This window comes from Orbicella faveolata, unplaced genomic scaffold (assembly GCF_042242905.1).
Source record: "Orbicella faveolata isolate gen_17 unplaced genomic scaffold, um_ofav_v1 contig_24, whole genome shotgun sequence".
NCBI lineage: Eukaryota > Metazoa > Cnidaria > Anthozoa > Scleractinia > Merulinidae > Orbicella > Orbicella faveolata.
The window spans coordinates 18,872,501-18,892,390 of record NW_028301552.1 but is presented as its reverse complement, the minus strand read 5'-3'; the positions used below and the strand labels follow the sequence as shown (position 1 = coordinate 18,892,390).

Genomic DNA, 19,890 nt, shown 5'->3' with positions numbered 1-19,890 from the left:
GTGACAGCAGGCACGCCTACTTCCTTATGTTTCCCCAAACCTTTCCAGTCTGTTGATGTTGGAGGAATTTCTGTACGTTAGCTTCAGCGCTGTGGAAAAGCTAAACGAAACGGTAATTTGCCTAACTTTTTTGTCGAACAAATCAGGACACTTTCCAAATGACGATAATTTCTCGATCAGATCTTTCTTCTTCTTCCGTTTGTTATTCAAATCGAAGTTCCTTGCGGTAGTAAAGCAACTGTTCATTGCCATAGAAAGTTATTCTTTTCTGGAGTAATTTGTCTCTCACTATCGCCTAAACAGCATGTAGAGACCTTTGCCAATAGAGTGTTTAAGCAAGCAACCGGAACGATGATCCTGCTGGTATACGTTGGATCAATAGTGATCTAATCGACTTACATATAAAATGAAGAATACAAAAGCAGAAACCGACACAACGTAGAATGATTTTTTGAAGGTGTACTATATTTCGGCTGGCCAAACCAGCCTTCTTCAGGCACAATGAGAATTTTACATTGGGACGTGTTTTATTGTACATATTTTCGTAATACCAGAATACGTAAAACTTATGGATAGTGTAAATTGAAGATAAGCGTACGGTAAAACAAAAGAACATAATAAAGAACATAATAAAGGGAAACAATTAATATGTTTCGTCACGGATGTTCAGACCATCAGGATCAATTGTTCTGCCTTTTTGAATGAAAAAAGCTTCCCTGGCCTTACAGAGCGTGGCCAGTTATTTAGACGATTTCACCTCCAAAACCACCAGAACGCTAATGAAATTGACAGTGCTGGCTACAGTTTAAGCGTGGAATCGGATAGTCAGGCTAATCAGCGCAATCAAACTGAATTTTTCCCTCAACAACGACATTGAAGCAAAAAGCAGCTTCATCGGAACAAACGAAGAAAACAAAAGATAGTTCTTTGTTTATTTGCGTGCTTAGCGACAGCGTGTTTTCAGTTTGGACCTCACCCCGCGTCTCCGGGGTTGCATCTGAAGACAAGTATTTCTTTATCACGGGTTGGTGAGGAACTTCACCTCCCTGGGGTTCCCCGCCTCCATATGCCAGATCCTTAGTAGTGTTTAAACACAGGTTTTCCCAAAATCTCCATGCCTTCTAACCTTCTTTTTAAATGTGCAAACCAGCAGCTGTATCGATCTTGTGGAAAACACGGTGAAGGTTACTAAATTTGCAAACTGAACTAAATAGACTGATTCTCACAAACAATCGTTCAATTACTCTGACAAGAATTACGAAACACCGAACTAAAGAATTTCGTTTTGTAAAACTACAAAAAAAAAACAACAACAACAACAACTACATTTGAAAGTGCATGGCCTCACGGAATTTTTCGGATTATTGCTCGATTTAACAATTAGAAAATATTGAACACCAATGGAGCTATCTAACTGGTTGATTTTAGTCATTGGTTTCATAGATTAACTTGCTGTGTCAGTAAATTGCAAACAGACGCTCATGATACATACGGGTCAAGTTTTATTACAGGCTCTAAAGACAGTTGCACAAATTATGACCAGATATGTTTCCTCTGTTGACTCATCTTCAATATTGTTAACGAAAACCCCAGCTGTAAGCCATGCTGAGTTTCCTGGGCCAATACCTAAATCGTGCAAGAGCGCATTGCTTTCAAACCCGTTATCCCAGTAACTAAGTCGGTGACCCCCAAGTTTTCAAACAACTGTGACACAAGTAACTCGTCATCTTACCGCAGTCAAAATTGCAACAAAGAATCTCTGCAATAGAAGATTTTCGCGCCCAAGTCCTTAACCCGATTTGAGGGGTGTATAGAAGAAATGAATGCTTAATGAGTGTCTTAAATTTGATAAAGACGCGGCTAGATTTTGCAGCCGATTTTCTACAGAAAAATAATAATAAACTTAAGGATTATTCTACAAATGAGTAGATCTACCACAAACGTTTTTGAAGCTGTTCAAAAAAACTCGCAGCCTGTGTTTTACCGCTCGTTTTTTTTATAAAACATTATTTGATTTCTTTATGAATTTATTTATTTGATAAATCTCGACAGCTATCTGTTTCTCAATAAACCTGCACTTTGGGTAAGGTCATTCTCATTCTGTATCTATACATGTGTTGTCTAGCTATAAGAAGTGAATGACGAAGATGAAGGTCTGATGAATAATACACAAAACCAAAGCAGAGAGGTGGAGAAAGGGCAACCTGTTGAGACTTAAAAACAGCGAGGCAAAGATTTTCCCAAATTAAAAGCTTGCATGCGATCCCAGAACCAGATTAAATGAATAATGTTCCCTGTAATTTCTCCCACTTACTTTGTAGAGGACGTCGTTTTTAGGTGAATCTAATCTGAAAAACTCAGCCTTTTATCCTCGTGTATAAAAACGAACTATAATATCTAGTTCTTTGCAAGTTTTGAGATCATGGTATCGCGATCCGATCTTAGGCCCTGTTACTCTCTGAATTAGACCTTTTATCAAATGTAGAACATAACGAGACAGCAGTATCACCTTCATCCATGGAATCTGTCTAGGAAAGTATCACTTTAGCGGCCTGTTTCAAGATCTGACGAGGTCTAGTTGTAAATTAAAAGGGGAGCAAAGCTTCTCTATGTGAACTGGAATGTTAGGGACATCGAATTCTATTTGATTCCATACTGACTCTGAGCTGTGATTAGTTTGGCAAATGTCGCAACTACTTGTAAATCAACTGGTTAGGATCCTCAGAAAAATTCCTTGCGGTGTGGTAAATTTGCCTGCCAAAAGAAGAATCCCTGCGTTTTAACCGTGGTACTTGAGAACAATCATGCTCGAAACATTGCGCCTTAATTAAGACACCACTGAGTCACTTTGTCCCATCACCACTTCTATTCATTTTACAGCTTTACTACATGCTTTCCAGATTTTTTAATGTTAGTGACAATTCGTTATTGTGTAATTTGCTTTTAATTAGAAACACGAAATACAAAGTTACGAACGTCATTGAACAAAGATGTACCCCATGGCTTTGATGTGTTTGTCCCCATTATCTCCATGAAACTTAGCTTCGTTTCCACAAGTGTTGGAGTTATCATGGTGCCCTCCTGTGCCAAAGCCAACTCTGGAATCACAGTTACCGCAGTGATTTTCATTGTTGCCAAGGATACCGATTCTTGCTCTGGAATGTGGGTAGTCACTTCCAACTGCATTGAATCCTTCCTTGTTACAGTTGGACTGCAAGGAAGCCTGCGAGCCTACCAGCGACTTCCATGTGTTACGACCTAGTGAGGTGGCACGGTATTGTCCATCAGCTATCAGTGAGTACAGAGAGTTAGCATGCTTGTTGATGACAATGAACCTGATCTGATGACCGATTCTCATGCCGAGGCAGATTTTTGAGAAGCGTGTATTCCAGTAGGTCGGTAGCTTGGTCTCGTGATGGTCAAGCCCAGTCTTTCCTCCTGGAAGGTTGAAATCGGCCTTGTTACTCCAGAGTTTGGAATCGTAATGAAAGGTTGGCTGAAAAACGAAGCAGAAAGGATAGTTTGTGTAAGAATAAGTTAAATACAGAATGCATGGTAATTTTTAAGTCTTTCAGAATTTTTCAGACCACAGCGGCAGTTTTGGGATTTGGCTTGAATGGTAAATGTTAGATGTTATTAGTGTTCACGCGCATTTAAGTAAATTACTACTGGTTAATCTAATCTGGAGACATGGTACCTTAGTTCCATCAATTTTCATGACCAGCGTCCATCCACCACCACCACATGCACCAAGACCAGAGCTTGTCATGTGACAATACACAGGAAGCTTCCCGTAGTCCATTTGAAGTAAGTACGCTTTGTTTCCCCTGATGAAAGACATTTTACTTACTTACTTACTTACTGATGAAAGACATTTATATATATATATATATATATATATATATATATATATATATATATATATATATAGGCAATTGTGGAAAACGAGGACGGACAACTTCGAGCGAAAAAAAAATATATATACAGTAATCTAAAAAAAAGTTTAAAAATTTAATAAAAATAAACGTTTCGGTCAAAGACCTTCATCAGTTGCAGTGCAAGTGAATAATAAATTACAATAACCTTAAATAAGTTTACAGTATAAAAAATGACATAATATTACAAAGATGATTACATAACAGGGCGTGGTAACACATGAAAACGAAAAAATTAACCAATGATAAACAATCGGTGATTACTAAGCGAGATACTATGACAATGCGGTACAAAACTCAAAAGACACAAACCAAATAAGAATAAATAATCGAATATAATACAAATAAGATTAATATCAAAAAAGTAACGCGATTCGTCGAGTCAGCCGAAAGTGTGAAGGGACCCGCGTGTAAAATATTCCATGTTCAAAAAAGGTGGTCCCAAAATCCCCAAACAAAGCCCTTGAAACTATGCCGCGGCAAGGCACAACAGGCGCCCTAAACAGGGCCCTTAAACAACAATAATGTAATAAATTCCCCGATGGGGGCCCCTGAGAAAACCTAGCGCTAACAAAGCTAACAAGATCCAAGGTCAGGGCCTTTGAACACCTGAACTAAGATAACCGCCAAATTTGCAAGTTATTTTTGCGCTAATTGTAGTTTATTCTTTTTTTCGAGTGGAATTCCTGACGTTTATTCAAGCCAAAAGGTGCCAGAGAGAACAACTGTGCACTCCAATATGCCTCTTTAGTGATTAAAAGCTTTTCGATGTTACTTGTATTGTTTGCATTTATCTGCACTTGATCAATACACTGGAAAGAAAAGTCGTTTAAGTCGTGCGGTGTTCTGTTGAAATGCACCGCTACCTCACAAGTCTTTTTCTTGGTCAGCATAGCAGACTTGTGGTTGCGAAATCTAACTCTAAAATCTGTTGTTGTAGAGCCAATGTATTGTAAGTTACATTTCTTACACGAAGCCAAATAAATGACATTTTTTGAATCACAGGAAAGTTTCAATCGTATCTTATAGCTCTTGCCTGTTTGAAAACTTTGGAAAGAATTTGATTCAACAAGGTAGTTGCGACAGAGATCACATCTTGTTCTTTTGCATTTAAAGCAACCCTTAACCTCAACAACCTCTTCAACCTTAGTGTTAGAGCCATAACGAGATGGCGCTAACAACTCCTTAAGGTTTTTAGATCTTCGAAAAGAGGCTATGATGGAATTTGGCGGAAAAAATTCTTTTAATTTGGGGTTGGATTCCAAAATACCTAGGTGTTTTCTGATGATGCGACCAACATCAGGTAAATTTGGATTAAATGTTGTTACAAATGGAAACAATTTCTTCTCAGCTTTGGCACGAGTTCTAAGTAAGTCAGTTCTAGATGTAGTTAAGGCTTTAGAAAATTGATCTTCCACTAGTTTTGTGGGATAACCCTGATTGACTAGATAACCCTTGTATTCAGTTGTTCTCTCGGCAAGAAATACTTGTTCAGAGCAGTTTCTCTGTAACCTTTTCTCTGTAACTTTTTCCTACAAATTCATGGCACAGCCATGGGCCCAAAGAACGCCTGTAGTTACGCGGATCTTGCCATGGGGGAAATAGATTATCAAGCTAAATTTTCTGGCCCCATAAAGCCGACTTTATGGTGGCGATACCGTGACGACGACCGATTTACTTAATAGAATTGAGGATCTTAACAGGAGTGGCCCTTTTCCCGAAGGCACCCTTTTAGTTTCTTGGGATGTTGTGTCAATGTTCCCTAACATAGATAATCAACTCGGTCTTACTGCAGTAAAGAAGGCACTGAATGCCAGAGAAAACCAGCTTCCATCCACTAATTGCATTTTAGAAGCAGTAGAAATTTGTTTGAAGAGCAATCACTCGGTTTTTAAGGAAAACTTTTTCCTACAAATTCATGGCACAGCCATGGGCCCAAAGAACGCCTGTAGTTACGCGGATCTTGCCATGGGGGAAATAGATTATCAAGCTAAATTTTCTGGCCCCATAAAGCCGACTTTATGGTGGCGATACCGTGACGACGACCGATTTACTTAATAGAATTGAGGATCTTAACAGGAGTGGCCCTTTTCCCGAAGGCACCCTTTTAGTTTCTTGGGATGTTGTGTCAATGTTCCCTAACATAGATAATCAACTCGGTCTTACTGCAGTAAAGAAGGCACTGAATGCCAGAGAAAACCAGCTTCCATCCACTAATTGCATTTTAGAAGCAGTAGAAATTTGTTTGAAGAGCAATCACTCGGTTTTTAAGGAAAACTTTTTCCTACAAATTCATGGCACAGCCATGGGCCCAAAGAACGCCTGTAGTTACGCGGATCTTGCCATGGGGGAAATAGATTATCAAGCTAAATTTTCTGGCCCCATAAAGCCGACTTTATGGTGGCGATACCGTGACGACGACCGATTTACTTAATAGAATTGAGGATCTTAACAGGAGTGGCCCTTTTCCCGAAGGCACCCTTTTAGTTTCTTGGGATGTTGTGTCAATGTTCCCTAACATAGATAATCAACTCGGTCTTACTGCAGTAAAGAAGGCACTGAATGCCAGAGAAAACCAGCTTCCATCCACTAATTGCATTTTAGAAGCAGTAGAAATTTGTTTGAAGAGCAATCACTCGGTTTTTAAGGAAAACTTTTTCCTACAAATTCATGGCACAGCCATGGGCCCAAAGAACGCCTGTAGTTACGCGGATCTTGCCATGGGGGAAATAGATTATCAAGCTAAATTTTCTGGCCCCATAAAGCCGACTTTATGGTGGCGATACCGTGACGATGTTTTTGATCTCTGGCAACAAGGCCTTCCTGCACTGCATGAGTTTACTGACTTTATAAATTCCCTATATCCTACCATTAAATTTGAATTAGTTTTTTCTGAACGCGAGCTTCACGTGCTAGATTTAACTTTACATCTCATCGGGGGTTTCATCCAGACAGACGTTTATTCAAAGCCAACTGATAGCCACTTGTATCTTCCACCATCAAGTGCTCACCCCAAACACGTTTTCAAGGCTATCCCTTATGGCATAGCAACTAGGTTACAGAGAAACTGCTCTGAACAAGTATTTCTTGCCGAGAGAACAACTGAATACAAGGGTTATCTAGTCAATCAGGGTTATCCCACAAAACTAGTGGAAGATCAATTTTCTAAAGCCTTAACTACATCTAGAACTGACTTACTTAGAACTCGTGCCAAAGCTGAGAAGAAATTGTTTCCATTTGTAACAACATTTAATCCAAATTTACCTGATGTTGGTCGCATCATCAGAAAACACCTAGGTATTTTGGAATCCAACCCCAAATTAAAAGAATTTTTTCCGCCAAATTCCATCATAGCCTCTTTTCGAAGATCTAAAAACCTTAAGGAGTTGTTAGCGCCATCTCGTTATGGCTCTAACACTAAGGTTGAAGAGGTTGTTGAGGTTAAGGGTTGCTTTAAATGCAAAAGAACAAGATGTGATCTCTGTCGCAACTACCTTGTTGAATCAAATTCTTTCCAAAGTTTTCAAACAGGCAAGAGCTATAAGATACGATTGAAACTTTCCTGTGATTCAAAAAATGTCATTTATTTGGCTTCGTGTAAGAAATGTAACTTACAATACATTGGCTCTACAACAACAGATTTTAGAGTTAGATTTCGCAACCACAAGTCTGCTATGCTGACCAAGAAAAAGACTTGTGAGGTAGCGGTGCATTTCAACAGAACACCGCACGACTTAAACGACTTTTCTTTCCAGTGTATTGATCAAGTGCAGATAAATGCAAACAATACAAGTAACATCGAAAAGCTTTTAATCACTAAAGAGGCATATTGGAGTGCACAGTTGTTCTCTCTGGCACCTTTTGGCTTGAATAAACGTCAGGAATTCCACTCGAAAAAAAGAATAAACTACAATTAGCGCAAAAATAACTTGCAAATTTGGCGGTTATCTTAGTTCAGGTGTTCAAAGGCCCTGACCTTGGATCTTGTTAGCTTTGTTAGCGCTAGGTTTTCTCAGGGGCCCCCATCGGGGAATTTATTACATTATTGTTGTTTAAGGGCCCTGTTTAGGGCGCCTGTTGTGCCTTGCCGCGGCATAGTTTCAAGGGCTTTGTTTGGGGATTTTGGGACCACCTTTTTTAAACATGGAATATTTTACACGCGGGTCCCTTCACACTTTCGGCTGACTCGACGAATCGCGTTACTTTTTTGATATTAATCTTATTTGTATTATATTCGATTATTTATTCTTATTTGGTTTGTGTCTTTTGAGTTTTGTACCGCATTGTCATAGTATCTCGCTTAGTAATCACCGATTGTTTATCATTGGTTAATTTTTTCGTTTTCATGTGTTACCACGCCCTGTTATGTAATCATCTTTGTAATATTATGTCATTTTTTATACTGTAAACTTATTTAAGGTTATTGTAATTTATTATTCACTTGCACTGCAACTGATGAAGGTCTTTGACCGAAACGTTTATTTTTATTAAATTTTTAAACTTTTTTTTAGATTACTGTATATATATTTTTTTTTCGCTCGAAGTTGTCCGTCCTCGTTTTCCACAATTGCCTACAAATTTCATTACTCGAGGTTTGGACTACGAATCCTTTTGGATCCTTCCGGCGCGTGGCATCCCTGTTGGCTCGAAGCATCTTAACTTTTTATTAATATATATATATATATATATGTATATACATATATATATATATATATATATATATATATATATATATATATATATATATATATATATATATATGTCTGGATTTATGAAAACGGTGTTAAAGACTGAATCAGGTGTTTTTTGATTTTTTTTTTTTTTTTTTTTTTTTTCATTTCTTTGTTTTTGTTTTCTGCTTTCGCTATGACAGCAGCTTGTAAATCTTAGCTAGCATGAAATGTAGGAACTCCTTGCCGCATGTTTCATTTATTTAGGTATTTTTTTTCATTATTTATCGACCCTCCTCCCCCCCCCCCCCCCCCCTTTTTCAATTTGCGTTAAGTTTAGCCCAGGCTACACTCGCCTGAATTCAGTTCGCGCGGTGACTCTGACAAGGAGCGACCGATTAGCGTTCTGTATTTGCTGTCTAAAGGAAGTCTGCCCGAGGACATCATTAAGTCCAATGAAGGCCCAAGTCTAACGATTTGCTAGTAAGCGTCGTCCATTATCGTACCTGAGGCGGGCCTGAGGACATGTGTAAACTGTACGGGTCACATTTAGTCCCGTAACAGAAGGCCGTTTGCCCTGTGGCGATAATGTTGTGCTTGCTTTAGACAGCAAAAATCTTTCGCCACATCAATTTAGGGCTTAGACGTGCAATGGACTAGACATTTCTAGCTGCTGTTGGCGTCATTTGCTTTGAACTTTGATGTAGCTAAAGACTTAGAAAAAAAATCTGTTGAAATCTGGATGTGCCATTCCGCGCTCGACAAAATTGAAGTACATCCGGGACATTGCTATTTGCGAGCAAAACATGGCCACGAGGAGAGAGAAGAACATGAGTTCAAGCGCTGATCGTGAGTAGAATTTCCTTGTTTTATCAATTTTAGGCGTTCTCGGCTTAGCTAAGTATCAGAACTGTCTGTGATTCGCTAGCGCGGAAGAAATTTATTTGCGTGGCTTCCGGGCGATAATTGACGTAACGACAACATGTTGAGTGTTCGCTTACTGCTAACTATGGCCTAGTTTGTCTGAAGTTCAATCGATTCTCGATGTAGGAAGCTCTTGTTCAGTCCATTTAGGACGATGCAGGCCTTTAGAAAGCGATAGATTAGCTCTCCGCCGCGGTTTTGATATCTGTACGTTCGTGTTGATTTAGACTCCAATTTCATGTTGAAAGCACTCTTAATTAAATTGTACAATTCATGATTCAACGAAAAGACGGTGAATTTAGTCTTCCTGGCTTCAAAAGGCATACAGGAGAGTTATTTGCTGTTATTTGAGCTACGATAAGCCTCGTGGAAAGCTAGCTCTAGGACAGAATTGTAGCAAGTTAGATTATCAGTGACAAGTCAAATTCTATGGCTATGTTTTTGCGAATCCGGTCAGATATTGAAATGAAATGTCACGTAACGGCTACTTTTTGGCTGAAATATAGAGGTAAATAACCGATTCCACTGCTTACCATGCTCTTGTTAGCGTGACTGGCTAATTTAACCCACAGTAAAGACATAGTGAGGTCATTTAGGTGAAATCGCAGAGGTTAAGCCTGTCTAAATTAGTGCCGCGACGAACCAAATGATCAATTTAGCTCTAATTTAGTTTTGTTTGGCTCGTTCGACTCATTTTGCAGCGACTTTAAAGGCTTGTATAGGCATGGTATGGACTCTATTAAGAGTACACGAGGTAGATAGCACTCTCGGTGCGACATGGCCATATTTATGTACATTTTCTAACCGTTTTTTCAAAAACATGCCCGCTATTTTGGTGCAAAGTCTTTAACACGGTTTTCATAAATTCAGACATATATATATATATATATATATATATATATATATATATATATATATATATATATATATATATTTTTTTTTTTTTTTTTTTTTTTTTTTTTTTTTTACTATAACCAGAAATTTCGTACCAAGCAGGAACAATCACTTAGAAAACTATCACTACAATGTAGTAATGTGAACCTAACCTTAATGCTTGGTTAAGATATTTGTTGTGATGGCGAAAAAAAAAAATGTAAACTTGTTTAAAGAATTTTTCCTCTCAATAGTTTCGAGCTAGAGTAAGATTTTCTCTCTAAAATATTCGCTTCCGTTTCCCTCTTTTACAAAGAGATAAAATTGGGGTTAATAATTTCAAATTACCTCCAAACAGCATTTAGCAGTGGACATTGTAACTGAAAAAAGGCAACGCTGCGAAACTCTTTCTCTTTTTCTTCTCGGTTTTTTGATGGTTAAAATTATTGAAACGACTTAGTTCAACTTACTTGTGATTCTTGTAAAATTGCTTACAAAAAGCAAACGAATGGCCTGCACAAGAAAACGAAAAACAGGATTAAAGACAAAATTAACAAGTCAGGAATAGAATAACATAAACGAGGCTTTACCTGCGGACTTTCCACGAGAAGTCTTGTTTGTTATTGTCTCCATTAGCTGCTCGAACTTTTTCTCTAGCGTTGCTACCAGGTTCGCTTCAAGGGACTTAATGGCTTCCTGAGAGGGCGAATCTTGAACCACGTTGCAGATGATAGTCTTATCATCCAGTTTAGCGGGAATCTTCTTTGACACGGTTGAAGTGTTCCCGCCATCAACAGCCATGCTTACAATCGCTGAGAGGATGGTCAACAGAACGAGGCGAACCACAATGGGGCGCATTTTGTCGAGTAATGACTCAATTCACAAGCTTCAGAGTGCTTTCGAGCTATCAGAATAGCTTTAGTTGTGATGAATAGCTGTGCTTCTCGAATGTTTATACAAGTTTACTATTTACAATACAGCCGTTGTGAGCCGAACATGAAATTTTCTCCTACCAGATACTTCTGCCAATCACACTCTCCCATTTTTCTGTTTATTCTACTTTTCACTGTTGTTGCAAATTGATCAACAAGCCTATGCTGTGTTTATTTTTACAAAACGACAGTGGACAAAAATTCACTTGATCGAAACTTTTTTAAATTGAATATTTCGATAAGCGATACGGTATTTATCTTATTCAGGAATCAGTTCAATGTGCAAATTCTTTCAGTTTGCTTAAACAACATTTAGGTACAGTTACACATTTCAATGCAAATATACGCTATTAATATTAGAACATGAATTAACTTTTACTCAGTATAAACATCAAATTATCGCCATGCAGCAAACATGGAGACGGCACGTAAGGATATTTTAGAGATACGTTGTCGCTGTAGCGAACTGACACTGCCTCCATCCAAGGAAATAATCTTTTCTGACGCTACTTTGCGTTGATCGCGACGAACGGCCAAGCACCGAAAAATTCTTCGTCTTCGACCATACAACCACCTGATAATAAAAAGGAACGAACTCTCCACGGTTACTGTCCCTACTCGCCGTTTTAATATAATTTCAAGCTTTTCAGTTAAGTTTAAAATCAATTTTGATGGCTTAAAATAATGACCTCCAACCTTAAAAAACTTAGTACTATTCAACCAGGATTTGTGCGCTTTCACTTGGAAACATCTTCATCTTACAATTTTCTGCGACTGCCAATGTAACGATAGTTTTTTAGATCTCTTATGTGGGTCATTTTGTCATGAAGTACTACAATATAGCATTAGATAAGGCATGAATAAGATATGTATGGAATAGTGACTGATTATATTTTTTCAATCGATCGATCGCGCACGCGAATAGAACCGATCTAACCATCATCATTTCCAAGATGATATAAGTTATTGGGCACTGGTTATTCCGCTGATTTTTTAGCAAAGACGTACACCCGATAATTTTACAATGTTTTTCTGAGCTTAAGCAACACAGACTTGAAGACTGTAAAGCTGGACAAGATTGGCAATGTTACTTATCATGAACAGGGAACAAAATCAACTTCAAGATAGCACTGAAAAATTAAAATATTAGATCTAACTTAGGCTGGTACTTTTACTAGAGACGTGTATTTATTTTTATTCAGTTTTGTCTGCGGAGTTTATTTAGAACAGGCCTAATATCTGACTTCTGGCTCCTCCACCTCAAGGTTATGTTGAACTTCCCGTGTCCTGTGTCAACATTAACAAGAAAATTTTCTACCTTTTGTGTATTCCATGCGAGAAACGAAAGAGATTTCCTTTAGTTAGCGATCCACTGAAAATATATATTTTTAGCCTCCATTCTGCTTGAAGTACAATCTGTATCTAAATAGATCAACCACATTTGTGCTTTGCACCTTTTTCCCGATCATTCACCATTTCATTCAAGCTGTCAGAACTCAAGATTGTTCAGTTTTGAATTTTAATGAAGTTATACGGCTATTCAAATAAGTTGTTGATCAAGTTGATTGCGCCCGCTTTAAGCCAGACTGTCGATTGTTTTCCTTCTAATTGTGAAACGTTGTGAGAAAATCATTTAGTACCGCATGTTACGAAGTATTTGGAGTCAGCTGATGACGGTTGACAGATTTGACTTGAGACTAAAGTCGCTTATAAATCAGTCCTGAGGAACTGAACACAGAGACTTTTCTACCAAGCGAAAAATACCGAGTACATGTTAAATGTTAAGGGGGGTTCCTAGCTTCTTTGCCTGAGAGTGTCTTAATTCTATCCAGACTGTTGTTAGATTTCCGTTTACGATTAGGCGTTTCCTTACGATCAACGTCCAGTAAAAATTGAGTTGACTAAACAAAATTACTGGCTTGATTAATAAAAACCACCATGAAAATCTTACAAGGGTATTTATAGCTAGTCGGTTCGGGCTCTTACCTTTTATGTCTTGTCGTTACCTTCTCATTTTCAAGACTCGGTTTCCACACAAATTTGATTGAGTCACCAGGCTCATAACTTCGAAACCTTTTCGACTTTTTCGGTCTGCATAATGCTGACAGCCATGTAGTTCTATACGTGTCACGGACATGTTTACCTAGCTTTGTTACATTGGGACTTTGAAAAGCGATTGCGTGATTTTGCATTTGCTATAACATCAAAAAGGATTCTGAGAACTGTAGGGCTATTCTTAATATCGCAAATTATTATATGGCTAGCTCCGTGAGCGGGCAAGATGAATCAAATCCTGCGCTGTGATTGGCTACCCGAGCGGGCAAGATGGAGCTATCTCGCCCGCTCGGGACTACCCGGCGTGTCCCGCAAGAAACATTTCCCCGAAAGTCAAATAATAAATCCTTTTTTGACCAAGCTTGTTCGGTCAAGATGGCTGGATATTGGCTTTGTTCTTTTTTTGCGAGTTTATGGACCTCGACTCCGTCTCGGTCCATAAACACGCAAAAAAAGAACTTGGCCAATATCCAGCCATCGTGACCGCACACTTGGTCAATAACCCATACATATGGTGTATCTCTAATCTAATCAAGTTTTAAAGGAGGTGGCAACATGCTATGACATACTGATAAACCAAGCCGGATTAAGAAAAACTAGCCGAAAACAGTAATATATGCGAAGGCGAAAGAGCACCTGCGAGAAAAGGTTCTTGCAATTGCGGATTAAATTTTGACAGACTTCGATGGCTCAAGGGGCGCAAAAGACAGGTTAACGTTTTTCAGTATACCTCTGCAGCTGTATCGATCTTATGGTAAACACGGTCAAGGTTACTAAATTTGCAAATTGAATTGAATAAACCGTCATTCAGTCAAACAATCGTTCCACTCTGACAAGAATAACTAAACACCGAGCTAATGATTTCAGTAACTTGGCAAAAAAAAAAAAAAAAAACATTTGAAAGTGGTGTCACGGAATCTTTCGGGCTATTTTTCGATTTAACACTGGGGAAATATTGAACCACCAGTGGAGCAATCTGATTGGTTGATTTTAGTCATTGGTCCGCTAGATACATATGCCACGATACCTATGCCAATAAAACTGAGCTTACTTTTATCTACTATAACTGATAAATAAAAATATATCTTATAAAAACTCTTGCTTGGTCTATAATATTTTCACATTACAAAATATCAGATAGTTAGCTGCCAAGCAAGGTGCCAGCTACAATTCCTTTTATTATTATTCCAAGTGTATCCAAGGAAAAGCAACATCCACAATTTTTAAGGAGCAGGAGGAGGAGAAAAAGCGGAGTACCAACAGAGGGTGCTAGACGTTGAAATGGGATCTTTCACTCCCCTAATTTTTTGAACCAACGGTGGAATGGGAGCTGACTGTAATTGTTTTCTCAAACGACTAGCCGAGAAGCTCTCAGAAAAAGAATGAGGAACCTTATCACATTACTATTACTTGGATTAGAACATTGCTTTCCTTTGAGATTTTAAGGTCGGTACACAAGTGTGAGGGGCTGCAGGACACCTTTTCAAAAAATTTTACAAAGGGACTTCATTGATGACTGCCGCTTAAACGCCAGCCAAGGATGTGTGCGCTAATTTTAGAAAGTGAATAACGGCGTGAACTTGTGAATTAGTGTTTTAGGATCTTTTTAATATTTTTATTTTCATCAAAACTCTAGTATATGAATAGTGCTTTTTCTCTTATTATTTACTGATTATTATTATTATTATTATTATTATTATTATTATTATTATTATTATTATTATCATGTTATGATGATAATGGAAGTCTGCCGTTTAAAGGCTGACCGGGCGTGTGTCCACTGATTTTAGGAAGTCGAAGATGAGCTTGTGAATTTAGTATTTTAGGATCTCATGATATTTCTATTTTTGTCAAAATTTTAGTCTACGATAGTGGAATGTGTGAGGATTTGTAAATAGGTTTTCTTATTATCATCATCATCATCATCATTATCATCATCATTATTATTATTATTATTTTGTTTCTTTATTTATCTGGGTTTGTTTTTATTGTCGTAATTCATCACAATTGAGCTAATTCTTCGTGCGCATCCTTCCCAGACCACGTCCAGCTAAGTAGCGAAATGAACAATATTGCTAGAGGTCAGAGATAATTGTTTGCGGAATAAGAGATCTCGGACATTCGCTGACCCCGAATTGTATTTTAATATATCATTTTCTCTCCCATTTTATCAGTCATTAAAAAATTGAAATTGTTGCACCGTGCACCGAATTCATCTCTTTTGAGCTCTTGCCTAGTTCTGCAAGCTTCCTAATGCCTGTTCAGTTAAGGGTCAAGTTTTATTTACAGACCGTCTTGTACAAATTATGACCAGATATGCTTCCTCTTTCAACTCATCTTCAGTATTGTTAAAGAAAACCCAGCTGTAAACCATACCGAGTTTCTTGCGCCAATACCTAGCTCATAGTATAACGTATTGTTTTCAAACGCGTTATCCCAGAAACGAAGTCGGCGACCGTTATACAATTGTGACACAAGTAACTCGCCATCTTACCGCAGTCAAAATTGAAACAAAAAAATCTATGCAATAGAAGATCTTTTCCGCGAACATCCTTAAATCTGGTCGAAGGGTTGCTTTAATTAAGACGAGTTGATTTCTTGCTGAGTAGATTTATTCGATAACTCTCAACAGCTATCTGTTTTTCAATCAGCTGCAGTTCAGGTAAGGTTATTCTTAGTCCAGAACAAGGAAATAATGCTCACAGTGATTCTTCTTACTTATTTCGTAGCGGTCGTGTTTTGTAGCGATTCGAACTTGAAGGCAATTAACTCAAAGATTATGATCCTTTCAGCATCCTTGTGTATATGAAAGGTATCTAGAAGATGCACTGATATTTGCAAGTTGCGAGAAGATGGTATCTCAGTCCCAGGTCCTGTCACCCTCTGGATTAGAATTTTTATCCAATGTATAACATAACGAGACAGCTTAATCCCTGAAATGAGTCTAGGAAAATATCATTTTAGTGTGTTTCAAGATCTGGCCAGGTCTAGATGAAGATTAAAAGAGGAGCGAAGCTTCTCTATATAAACTGGAATGTTAGGGACCTCGAATTCTGTTTGATCCCACACTGACTCTGAGCTGTGATTAGTTTGTTGTATGTCGTAACTACTTGTATATGAACGGGCTGTTACGATCCTCAGAGAAATTGCTCGAAGTAAATTGGCCTGCCAAAAGGATAATCCCTGTATTTTAGCCGTGTTACTTGAAGACAATTACGCTCAGAAAATCACGCCATAATTAAGACACCACATGAGCCACTTTGTCGCATCACCACTTTTATTTATTTCACAACTGCACTACATGCTTTCCAGATTTTTTTTTTGTCAGTGACAATTCGTTATTTTGTAATTCCCATTAACATACAGCAAAAAAAATATAAAGTTGCGAATGTCACTGAACCAAGATGTACCCCATGGCTTTGATGTGCTTGTGGCCGTTATCTGGAGAGTACGTTGCTTCGTTCCCACAAGTGTTGGAGTCATCGTGGTGCCCTCCTGTGCCAAAGCCAACTCTGGAATCACAGTTACTGCATTCATTTTCGTTGTTGTCAAGAATACCGCTCCTTGCTCTGGAATGTGGATAATCTTTACCAACTGCGTTAAATCCTTCCTTGTTACAGTTGGATTGCAAGGAAGCCTGTGAGCCAACCAGTGACTTCCATGTGTTACGACCTAGTGAGGTGGCGTGGTATTTCCCGTCGGCGATCAGTGAGTACAGAGAGCTGGCGCTCTTGTTGATGACAATAAACTTTATCTGCTTGCCAATCCTCATGCCGAGGGAGATTTTAGAGAAGCGAGTGTTCCAGTAGGTCGGCAACTTGGTCCCATGAAGGTCAAGCCCAGTCTTCCCCTTTGGAAGGTTGAAGCTTTCCTTATTGCTCCATAGTTTGGAATCGTAATGAAAGGTGGGCTAAAGAAGAAAGAAAACAAACGTTGAAATGAGAATACGTCTAATACAGATAGCACTTTTCCAGTCATTATATTTAGACCATAGTCTTTTTGTGATTATTTTGGAGCAGCAAATGGTTTCAAAATGGATCTACAACAGGAGTTAAATCAAATTGTATTTCCTCTCACACGCATTTATATTAAACACTACTAATTACCGTAATTCAGCTCAAGCTATGACGTAGAAATGTGATACCTTAGTGCCATTGATTTTCATGACCAGCGTCCATCCACCACCTCCACATGCACCAAGGCCAGAATTCGTCATGTGACAATACACAGGGACTTTCTCAGTGTCCATTTCAAGAAAGTAAGCTTTGTTTCCATAGGATCTGGTGAAAAAAGAGAACGTATATGAATCAAACTTATCAATCACAGTTGGCTGAAAAAATCACTGAGAAAAAATCTAATTGTAAAACAATTGAATAGCTTGCGCATGTATCTGTTTTCATATGAAGTTTAAACTTATTCTTGTGTTGGTGAGCATATCATAGTAACCATATTTATATATAAAAAAATGAATATGTTGTTTTCCTCGTACATGGACGGGATGTCATTGTCCAATGAATTTGTCAGAGTAATAGTTGGAGAGAAAAGTAAGCGTTTGATTTACCTCCCTTCAATTTCTGTTGTTCCGAGTTTCAGCTAGGGTTAAGTATATTGTCAAGGCAAATACGTTATCACTATGTAGCCTCTGTGTAGCCTCTGACCCTTTTTTCTTGGCAGTAATTTCATCTAACGATCGATCGTTTGATTAGTTGAAAATGTGAAATAACTCACCTGTGTTTCGAGTAAATTTCCTTGCAAGAGATAAAGGACTGACCTGCCCAAGGAAAAGGATACCAGAATAAGAAAACGTCATGAAAAAAGTTATTATCAGGAATTATGTTGCATACCATGAAATGCAGTCTTGTTCAGTGCCGCCGTGAGCTGGTCAAACTTTTTCTCTAGTATTGCCACCAGGGTCGCTTCGAGAGATTTTATGGCTTCCTGAGAGTGCGAAACTTGAACCACGTCGCAGATAACTGCTCTGTTGTCCAGTTTGGCGGGAATCTTCTTTGACGCAGTTGAAGTGTTCTCGCCATTGGCAGTGATGCTGACAGCAGCGACCAAGGCGGACAGTAGTAAAGGCCATAGCATAATGGAACGCATTTTGTCGACTAATATCTTCACAAGCCTCAGTACGACTTCAGAATCGATGCAGTGGTTAATTCGTTATGGCTTCATGTCTCCTTTGTGTGTATATTTACGAGAGGGTGCTGTAAACGGAACACGAAATTTTCTCCTGCGGAGTACCTCTACCAATCACACTTTTCCATATTGTTGTTTATATAACGCATGATTACCTTCAATGATATTCCAAATTGGTTTGTGTTATTTTACAAATCTAAAGTGGACAAAACCTCACTTGATGTATAAGAGTATATATACAAATTTTATGTTTTTCAAATCTTACGAAACCCCAAAATCATTTTCGCATGATTTTGCCTTGAAAAATAACCCGGAAATTAAATAGAACCATAGGCATATTATATCTCCATCAAAATATGACCTTTCGTAACAGGAAAACACTAGTCGCATAAATTATAAACAACACACAATAAAATAGGGTAGACCAAAACTTCTTTGCCAAATAAAACTTGCCAGTAAAATTAATGGATGATATCATCTTCCTTTGGCTTGTTCATCTCCTCAAAATTTTCACTTTTGTAATCGTTTTACTATTTTTTAAAAAACTGCAGCATATGGCATGCTGGGGCTCTTACTGTACCCTTCTCGAGAGATGCGTTTAGAAGGCGCGATCCATAATTTTGCTGACGAGATTCTCTCTCCGTGTGGTGAATATATTCTAAGGTTGCTTTTCACAGCGACGGAATTGGAGATGGCCAGGGCGTCGCTGATCGCTTACGACTTAGTGAAAATCGAAAATCGGAGTCGTAACCGGAGTCATAAACTCGACGGAATCGGAGTCGGAAGAATCAGAACATTCCCATTTTTCGTTCGATTCCGCTTACAACTCTGTCGCTTATGATCCAGTGAAAACCAAATTCTGTGTTTGTTCAATTGTTTAATTTCTTGATGGTGTGTTATTGTATTTGTTGGATTTCTACTGTGTTTCCTTTGTTGCAAACTGCGTATACAATATGTTTATGAAGCATTGTTTTGAAGTATTCTTTCAGTCGTGCAAAGCTGTTTGGTTATGCAATCAACCACGCGCCACACTATTGTCACCATTATCTTCATGTTGACATAACGTTTTTGGGACCGCCTCACTGGTCATCTCTGAACACAATCTTATACATACACAGTCGGTTTCTGCTTTTAGGTTTTAAAGTAATGTTTCTCTAAGTGCAAAATATACGGGATTCGAGAAAGTAAACATTTTCACAGCATGTGTTTTTTATCTTGTAGTTCGTATGTTCAACCGACCGGAACATCATCAATGTGGATTGAATTCTATTTATTAACCTCTAAGCCAGAATTTCTGTTTCTTGCTAGAGTAGCTAGTAGTAGCCCTTAAAGGCGTCTTCTTTAAGAGAAATGGCACCACGG

General features: G+C 38.3%; 3 protein-coding genes and 1 long non-coding RNA gene across 4 annotated transcripts in view; 1 reads left to right on the top strand and 3 right to left on the bottom strand.

The window, feature by feature from the left end:
• LOC110046322 (uncharacterized) overlaps nucleotides 1-19,890 on the bottom strand; it is a 43,167-nt gene that overhangs the window by 9,489 nt on the left and 13,788 nt on the right. The window lies entirely within an intron of this gene.
• LOC110046324 (putative skeletal organic matrix protein 5) lies at nucleotides 1,480-14,089 on the bottom strand. The gene is made up of 5 exons (XM_089291213.1): nucleotides 13,321-14,089; nucleotides 10,993-11,908; nucleotides 10,873-10,915; nucleotides 3,698-3,827; nucleotides 1,480-3,496 (listed from the first exon to the last, which is right to left on the bottom strand). The coding sequence occupies exons 2-5, from the start codon at nucleotides 11,258-11,260 to the stop codon at nucleotides 2,978-2,980; spliced, it is 960 nt and encodes a 319-aa protein (XP_089147339.1). The 5' UTR covers nucleotides 11,261-11,908; nucleotides 13,321-14,089; the 3' UTR covers nucleotides 1,480-2,977.
• On the top strand, nucleotides 5,467-7,863 carry LOC149110754 (uncharacterized). Its single transcript, XM_089291175.1, has one exon. It carries the CDS (start codon nucleotides 6,443-6,445, stop codon nucleotides 7,850-7,852), a length of 1,410 nt encoding a protein of 469 aa, XP_089147301.1. The 5' UTR covers nucleotides 5,467-6,442; the 3' UTR covers nucleotides 7,853-7,863.
• LOC110046341 (putative skeletal organic matrix protein 5) lies at nucleotides 16,649-17,675 on the bottom strand. Its single transcript, XM_089292694.1, has 2 exons — nucleotides 17,534-17,675; nucleotides 16,649-17,299 (listed from the first exon to the last, which is right to left on the bottom strand). Exons 1-2 carry the CDS (start codon nucleotides 17,636-17,638, stop codon nucleotides 16,781-16,783), a joined length of 624 nt encoding a protein of 207 aa, XP_089148820.1. The 5' UTR covers nucleotides 17,639-17,675; the 3' UTR covers nucleotides 16,649-16,780.

What these genes read in the sequence shown, in the direction of transcription:
- LOC149110754 (XM_089291175.1), top strand. Translation starts at nt 6,443, where the DNA reads ATGTTCCCTAACATAGATAATCAACTCGGTCTTACTGCAGTAAAGAAG.
- LOC110046324 (XM_089291213.1), bottom strand. Translation starts at nt 11,260, where the DNA reads ATGCGCCCCATTGTGGTTCGCCTCGTTCTGTTGACCATCCTCTCAGCG. An exon ending in TTCTCGTGGAAAGTCCGCAG is followed by an intron (nt 10,916 to 10,992) that starts GTAAAGCCTCGT and finishes TTTCTTGTGCAG; the next exon opens with GCCATTCGTTTGCTTTTTGT. An exon ending in TGAAAATTGATGGAACTAAG is followed by an intron (nt 3,497 to 3,697) that starts GTACCATGTCTC and finishes TTCGTTTTTCAG; the next exon opens with CCAACCTTTCATTACGATTC.
- LOC110046341 (XM_089292694.1), bottom strand. Translation starts at nt 17,638, where the DNA reads ATGGACACTGAGAAAGTCCCTGTGTATTGTCACATGACGAATTCTGGC. An exon ending in TGAAAATCAATGGCACTAAG is followed by an intron (nt 17,300 to 17,533) that starts GTATCACATTTC and finishes TTTCTTCTTTAG; the next exon opens with CCCACCTTTCATTACGATTC.